This window comes from Gossypium raimondii, chromosome 8 (genome assembly GCF_025698545.1).
Source record: "Gossypium raimondii isolate GPD5lz chromosome 8, ASM2569854v1, whole genome shotgun sequence".
Lineage (NCBI taxonomy): Eukaryota > Viridiplantae > Streptophyta > Magnoliopsida > Malvales > Malvaceae > Gossypium > Gossypium raimondii.
The window spans coordinates 28,523,422-28,531,591 of NC_068572.1; the positions used below are offsets into that span (position 1 = coordinate 28,523,422).

Sequence of the window (8,170 nt, forward strand, 5' to 3'; positions counted from 1 at the left end):
GATCCCGAATTTTTTTTTTTGGTCCAAATTGGTCCTCAAACTTGGATTTCATCAGTCTAGTCCTTTAATTGATTTTTTTAAAAGTATATCAGATAGTATAAAATTATAAAAAAAAATTCAGATAGTATAAAATTACTTTTAAAAAAAAAAGAAAAACTATAAATCTATACAAATAATAAAATTTGTTAAAACACTGACTTTGTTTTTTAGAAAAAAAGAGTTTCAGTTGCGCCAAATTCAAAACTCACATCACCAACTCTTCACTGATTCTTTCTCTGCATTGACTAAGAAAAATATGGTTTTGTCCATGGCATTCGCATGTTTGAAAATTTGCCAACATCAAGTTTTTGTTGCGAAGAAGGCCCTGAATCAGCCCTTAAAAAGGCAAAGGCTTGAGATGAAAGGGCCCAGGACCTGCGGGTTGTTAGGGGATGTGGTGGATATGAAATGGAAAAGTGGGGTGATGAAAATTTAGCAGTTAAGTTTACAAGGTTCATGCATGACGAGAATTCAATTATTGACAATTTCAAGCTTTTTAAAAAGAAAGGGCTAAAATCTAATGCACCAACATTTCATTATATTCATAACCTTCATCCAACACAGCTTACGACAAGATTTTAAAGAAAAATAGCCTCAACAAAGACTAGCAGCAAAAAACTACACAATCAAACCCTAAACAAAGCTTATAAACGACAGGAAATCCTTTTTCAACATTCAAGCAACACGTTCATTAGATTGAAGTAAAGTAAATGACATTCACATACCAAAAATTACTGTCCAAGTTACAATCGTCCTCAGTACTCCCACTTCTTCATTTCCATACCATCAGGAGGACTTCCTTCCACCTTCTTTGCACCAACTTCTTTCCAATTTGTTGATAGCACTGTCCCATTAGACTCCACCTACAGTGCACACCACCACAAAATCAGAAGGCACACAGCAGATGAACCATTATACCCACGCTCGAGATCATGTCCTTTAGTTTTTTGTCCATTATATTTCAATACCTATCATTCTTATGTGTAGGATTCGCTTATGAAACGTGTAAATCATGAATAATGATTGAACTTGTATTGCATTGTAATGGGTAGAAAAGTAATGGAGGGAGTTTAACCCTATAGTCACCGCACACTATCAATTTCTTTATCCAATGCCTGGAGTTTAGCATATTGCAGAGAAGAATGAAGATAATCTCTTGGATTAAAATATCTTACAAAAGATTTTTGCATGGCCCTTCTTGTGTCTTCATCCGCATCCTTATAAATGTCCCGGAAAAATTTGTTCAAAGCCGCATCACCATCTAGCTTTTCATCTTTCTCCTGCAAAGCAGCCACAAAGAGACATGTTAATCATGATTATATCCCACAACTTCCACGGGGTAAGTTGTCCCTCCCAAAAACACAAGGAAAAAAAAAAAGCTTGTTGCTCGACGTACCTCCTTCTTTACTTGAGCTTCAATTTTATCCCAATCTACCCTTTGTGGTTTGGAGGATGGGTATGATGGTCGTTGACTTGCAGAAACTACAAAAGCAAGAAATAGTTTATGACCAAAAGCACATAAAACAATCTGGTACTTGCCAAATAATTCAATAGGAGAAATTTTCAAGCTTCATGTAGCAGAATTATTAGACAGCTAATTAGCACGGGCATTCAAAGATGAAACCAACCAAACAAAACTAGAGAAGAACCTCAGTTATAAAAGCGTCCACGTAGAAAAACCCAATAACTTATGGGTATAGATATGCAGGCAAAAAATACCACTGCACATTTTACACTTCAAGATCCCCATATTGCAGAACAGCAAATAGCTATGGAAATGTTTGAAACCAAATGAAAATGAAATTTATTTAATGCAAGTAAGATACAGAAAATTTTATTTGCAACTAACATAATTCAAGTGGACCTTATAAAATTTCATAAAAATCAAATATTCAGAACACTAGCTTAGCAACTAAAATTTGGTTTTAAAGTGGAACTTACCAGCAAAGGGTGTTGATAATTTATCTTAGACCAGTGAATATATAATTTTAAACTACTACTATGTTGCACAGTACCAACCACACAGGGTTCACAAAGGAAACAGACAAGTCGGTATGGCATGCAAAAGTAGCTTGGATGTGTATCCGCTACGATAAAGACACCATGCTAAAGTGATCGACTTACCAGAAGACACATTAACCCTTTGGGTTATAGCAACTTCCCTGCTGAATTCAAGAGATGTCCAATGAATGGGTACAGATTTTGCTAGCCTAATCTCAACTTTGGTTGACAAAACATCATATCTGCACTTCTCAGGTATTATCTGTTCAAACAGAGGCAAACACCGCAAAGAAAAAAGAAGCATCTAAGCAGGAGATACAATCAGATGGGAAAAGATTCAACAAGAATCTGTTTGTCAACATTGAACAGAAAAGCAATCCACACATAAAATATATATATTCAACTATTGCAGCATTAACTACAGAGTTTCTACTCTTGAGGCTTTTCCCCAAAAGAAAATGACATACTTATGTAGCATATTACTCTTAAAAGCCAGAAACTTGACAACATGAATTTCATGTGATACCTTTGCAAATAATCGAGGTTGGAAATGATATGCCTCCTTACCAGGAGCATTGATAGCAACACTTAGCTGCACAGCAACAAAGAAAGCATATCTTTAGCCTAAAACTAAACAGTACTTTGAACACGCAAGGGCAGGGACACAAAAAGTAAAACAAATACAGAGGAATCAATGAGCAACTTACTGTTTGTTCACCATAATCTACTTTAACACAATCATGCGGTATTCCTTTAGCAAATATTGTGACAACCACTTCCTCTGGTTTCTGGTAAAATTCATGCCTGCACAAATATTTTTAACCAAATCAACTACATATCATCAAATGCACAAAGCAGTGACATTAGAAAAGTGCATGCATAAGCACAAACCTGTACGCTGGTTTGGGAGGTGCAGCCTCAATCTCTAGATTAGGCTGATCCTTGTCCAGCTCAATTTCTTTTGCAGGTACATCATTTTTAGCCAATGCTTCTGGCATCTGCATTGATACATCACCAGTTTCTTCTGAATGACCACAAAAAAATTCATTAGTAAGATAATGGATATTTTTATTAAGGTAAAGAACATGTCTGATGCATGGGCAATTATTGTAGATAAATTTATCCCTTCCTAAAAACCCCTCTTCAAGGCAATACCTGCAATTCGCTCTTCACATTCTTTTATCAACTTGGAAAATCTTGACTCTGCAGGTGCCAAAGCAGCGCCAGTCTCCAGCGCAGACTTAGCAGTTTGATACTCTTCAAGCTTCATGCAGGCAGTGCTGCAGGCATAGATTTACACATCGTTATAAAGGGTTATGCATGATACATGAACATTAGTGTTAGGTAAGAAAAGGCAAATATTAATTTAACTATTTTATCTATTATCAGTATTTTGTATTGATAATGTTCATCCCACTCTGAACCACTCGGGAATTCTTTTATGCTATATTTGGGAACATGAACTTGAAGATTTGGATTTCATTTTCTGTACAATTTGCAATAATTGAATGTACTCGTATTGTATAAATTAATTAAATCCAATATTATTATTATTATATATTTATAAGGTATGAAAACATGAATTTCAAGCTCAAGAACATCTTTAGACATTTCAAATTCACCACTAAAGTAAATAGGCATCCAACAAAAACATGAAATTGAAAAATATTCAACAATGTTATATTTACATGTGTTTTATTACATAATTACATTATTTTTCAAAAACAAACCTATTTATCAAATCCAAGTTCCCAAACACAACCTTAATAATTATATCAAAGGCGTGATAGAATCAGCTGATTTTAATGCAGGAATTAGCAGATTGTGCAAGGCCAAAAGGAGATAAATAAATAAAGCAGTGAAATTATCAAGCTAAAGAAAAGAAAAGTAGGCATTTGGAAAATATACTAACGCTTTACGCAGATAAGCTTTAGACATGGAAGGATCCAACTCAATCGCTTTGTTCGCATCCGCCACAGCCTCTGCGCCAACAAAATTAAAAAAAAAAAAAAAAGAAGACAATTAAATACTCAAAAGAAATTATATAAAAGCAAGATGGAATGGGGAAAATAAGGGAAATACCAGTGAGATTATTGAGTTTGATGTTGGCTTGAGCACGGTCAGCATAGAGCTCGGCGTGTTTAGGATTAAGTTGGATGGCTTGAGAGTAGAGATGGAGCGCAAGCTCGAAGTGGTCATCGATGAAGGCTTCTTTGGCTTTGGTCTCAAGATCAGACGCCATTGCAGGGGATGCCAGAGAAGAGAGAACAAGAAACAGTACTCAAATTGATCTGAGGGAGAATGAGATTGACCCTGGCGACGACTTAATATTATGATGATATTTTAATATATTTTTCCTTGGAAATTTAATGAAACCCATTTCCTTTTAAACTATATAAATAGTTTTTAAAATTGCCTAATTTTTAAAAATTATATAATAATCATTAATATTATTAATTTATTATATTTTAGCTACTCATCCATTTACAAAATAATAGCGTGACACGCTAATTCAAAGATTTCATAACTAATATAGTCCATGAATTATAGTTAAAATATTACATTTGTATTTTTATCTTTTCTAAAAATAATTTTTATAAAAATCATAATTTATTTTAAAAAATAAAATATTTATATCAAGTAAATGAAGAAGAAAAGGGTTATTTTCTTTTTTTATGTTTTTGGAAAATCAAAATAACCTAATTAACCACAAAAATAAAAGTTGAGCAATTAACTTCTCTTTTTCAAAGTAAATCATTAAAAGGGATTTGAATTTTGAACAAAAATCTAACCCCTAACTGGTTGTTTGTGTTTTAACTTTTGAGAGGAGTTACCATTAATCATGAATTCATAGGTCGCATTTTATTCTTCTTCATTTCTTGCTTTTTATGTTTTTGTAAAACTAAGGCGGTACATCTTCTCCCATCAAACTATTCCTGCGAAACCTAAGGTATGGATAACCTTAAGCCCCAAGGTACCCACAGCTTCGATTTTGATATTAAAACCCTGATTGATTCTCCTTTATTTATTGAATGGTAAATTATTCATTTATTTGGTTAAACGTAATACTAATTCAATTAAATAATTATTACTTTCCTATTATTTGTCTTTCCATAATAGTTATTCTTTAGTCTTACCAAAGAATATCTATTCCATAACATTGAATAAAATAATAATAATTTCCATATTAGTCCTTTAAAACTTGAACTTAGAAAATATAAAAATAAAATATTTAAAATATTATTAAATTATATATTTTATTTTTATTAAATTATATTTAATAATAATTATATTAGAATATGATTAAATTATTTATTATTTTATTAAATTATTTTTAATAATAATCTTATTAAAATTTAATAATAATAACAATAATCATCTACCTAAAAATAATTTTGCTAATAGTACTATGGTCATTTTAGTTTTTTCTTTATGCTATTACAACATCATTCCATTCAACCAAACACAATAATATTATTACGCTTCTATTCCATTCTATTCAACCAAACAGTTCTATTTCATTACAACTCTATTCCATTACACTTCTATTTCATTACAAAGAAACCAAACATAGCATAAGTGTTAATTATTTGCAATGTTAATAATCTCACATTACTAACATATAAAGTATAAATAATATAAATAGAAATTTCTTTATAATTTGTTTCATAGACTTGGGTGCTTAGCTTGCTAGATAAGTGTACTTATCAATTCAACTTTATGTACACATGCAATGTCAAAAGATAGGTACTTAGATTTATATTCGGTGGTGTAAATAATTTTTAAATAATAATTATTTTTTATTTGCATATAAACAAATTTATTTGAATAATTATAAATTTCAAAAAAGACTTTTAATGAATAAATATATCTTTCCTGGAAAGTTGTAATGCTGTGGAAAAATGTAACTTGTGACAAAGTTACGTACTAAGTGACATATTCTTTGATGAAAAACATAATGTGTCTGTACCACCCGGTTACCTAAATTGACTCGAGATTTTAGAGAGTTAGGATTTAATTGAAAAGAATAGTAAATTGTTGGGTCTGATGGGAGAATAGAAAATTTTATTGGTCAAAATTCAAATAGTTGTACCACAACCCTAGTTCGGTTAGGATATGACTAGCTGGCTCCAAAGTGGGAGACATAATAATTAGGATCAAGTGGCGGCAATAGTCAGTGGAGATCGTGCCAAAGGAGTATATATATAGGTATGTGCGGGAACAAAGTTCCTCTTAATTTTGTTTCTCAAAACTTTTTATCTAAGCATCGTCTTCTTCAGTTGCCTTAAAGAAGAAGAGGATATAGTTGAAAGAAGTTCTGCATGTTGCAACCATCGTGCGGATTTGAGTCTAGAAGTAGAAAGATTGAGAGCTGGTAAGTTTTTTTAACCCCCTGAACTTGTAGATTGAAGAAAATAAGTAGAGTAAGAAAACTCAAACTTTCTGGTAATTGTGAAATCTGGGTCTTAAGGGTTGAACACATTTAGATTAACTGATGCTTAGCTGCAAGGATGAATGAGGCATTGGTAATTGAAGAAGCTAAGTTAAGAAGGCAAGAAAGCAAGGTGAGTTTCTACACTCCAACTCAGAAACACCAAGTATGTTGGAAGTCTGCATGAGTTTATGAGCATCCGCCTTGTTAGTTCAGTATGCATGATCCATAATGTTCCATTATTAAATTTCATGTACTGCATATGAACTTTGGTAAAGGGTCTCCGTCCGGATTAGATGAAGTTAAGAAGGAAAAAACAGGTGATTCTATTAGATACCGCCATACGGTGATACTATGTGCACTCGTGATGAGTGAAGCTCTGAGGCTGATAGACACTATGGTGTTCTAGCATCAAGGTATAGAATGACAAACGAAGGAACGGTTGGATTGCAATGGGAATAGTAAATCAATATCATGGCTAGGCCATGAGACCGATTGGAGGCTATACACCTAAAATGAGTAAGACCATAGCTAAAAGATGCTATGACATCAGGACTAGAATGATTAAGACCATAGCTGAAAGACGCTATGGCATCATGACATAAATGAGTAAGACTATAGCTAAAAGACACTATGGAATCATGGTAAAAAGGACTAAGACCATAGCTGGGAGACACTATGGCATCCTTTGATGATCCGTCAGGATGGTAAATACAGGTTAAATTGTGTAAGACCATAGCTAAAAGACATTATGACATCATAGATAGTCCAACGGAACATTAAACACGGAGTAGTCTGCTAGGGCATTAAATATGGGAATTAGGGTGTGCAAGGTCAAACTTCAGCAATGGCAATGTGTAAAGGTTTGTTAGGACAAGGTATTGGATCGTCGGTATGCCCCGTGGCACAGTAGAAAAATTATTCCAGTGATCGTCAACCACGGATCCATGTATGAGGAACGAATCGAGTTGAAATAGGGTTAATGATATACCTTTTAAAACTGAAAATGACAAATAATGTTGTTGGTTGAAATCCTTTACACGATGTCAATCCTAGCGACAACAAAGTGTCTTGGCCTCTACATAGTCCACCCAGCCAATCACGAACAGAAAACTCTTTTGAACTTTTTTTAGAGAGTATACAAACTTTTGGCTACTAGACCTAGTTTGATTTTCTTACTCACACCTTCATAATCTGATTCCTTTTAATTATATCATGTATATTAAATACGGAATAATTCCCTTTTACTTTTTAGAGAAAATCGTGGAAGATATTGAAATTATATTCTTTCCAAAAGAATACTAACTTCCACAAATATTAACTCTGGAAAGAAGTTGCGAATCATATCTCCCAGGTAACATTGTTCGCCAGGCGATACTGTTCTCTAAGCGATGTTATCCCATGGGTGATACTGTCCACCAGGCAAAACTATCCGCCATATAATACTCATCTTCCAATGATAAAAATCCACCATAGTTGTATGTAGGAAGGTATACACCCATTCTATTGGCATGAAGTCTATTTGCTTTAACCATAAGGTGTGACCCTGTAGGTTCTTGTAATGTTGGTAGTAATATTATAAAATTTCTAATGTTACAAGTAATGAGTGGCATCTAGCAATGCATCATTGCTACCCAAGTTACAAGAAGTCGTGATTCGACATAACCATTCTATGATAAAATTTTTCATGTACCATAT

The 8,170-nt window shown here is 33.2% G+C and overlaps 1 protein-coding gene across 1 annotated transcript; it reads right to left on the minus strand.

Moving 5' to 3' along the window:
- Window positions 1-550: 550 nt before the first annotated feature.
- On the minus strand, window positions 551-4,397 carry LOC105791147 (protein SGT1 homolog B). Its single transcript, XM_012619083.2, has 10 exons — window positions 4,123-4,397; window positions 3,953-4,022; window positions 3,196-3,320; window positions 2,932-3,064; window positions 2,748-2,844; window positions 2,567-2,632; window positions 2,164-2,302; window positions 1,436-1,521; window positions 1,215-1,319; window positions 551-902 (listed from the first exon to the last, which is right to left on the minus strand). The coding sequence occupies exons 1-10, from the start codon at window positions 4,280-4,282 to the stop codon at window positions 795-797; spliced, it is 1,089 nt and encodes a 362-aa protein (XP_012474537.1). The 5' UTR covers window positions 4,283-4,397; the 3' UTR covers window positions 551-794.
- Between the last annotated feature and the right edge of the window lie 3,773 nt (window positions 4,398-8,170).

Bases quoted from the DNA above. Each gene is read 5' to 3' on its own strand.
- LOC105791147 (XM_012619083.2), bottom strand. From the start codon at position 4,282: ATGGCGTCTGATCTTGAGACCAAAGCCAAAGAAGCCTTCATCGATGAC. The intron at 2,633-2,747 runs GTAAGTTGCTCA...GTTGCTGTGCAG, and splicing joins TAGATTATGGTGAACAAACA to CTAAGTGTTGCTATCAATGC. The intron at 2,303-2,566 runs GTATCACATGAA...CTGTTTGAACAG, and splicing joins AACCTCGATTATTTGCAAAG to ATAATACCTGAGAAGTGCAG.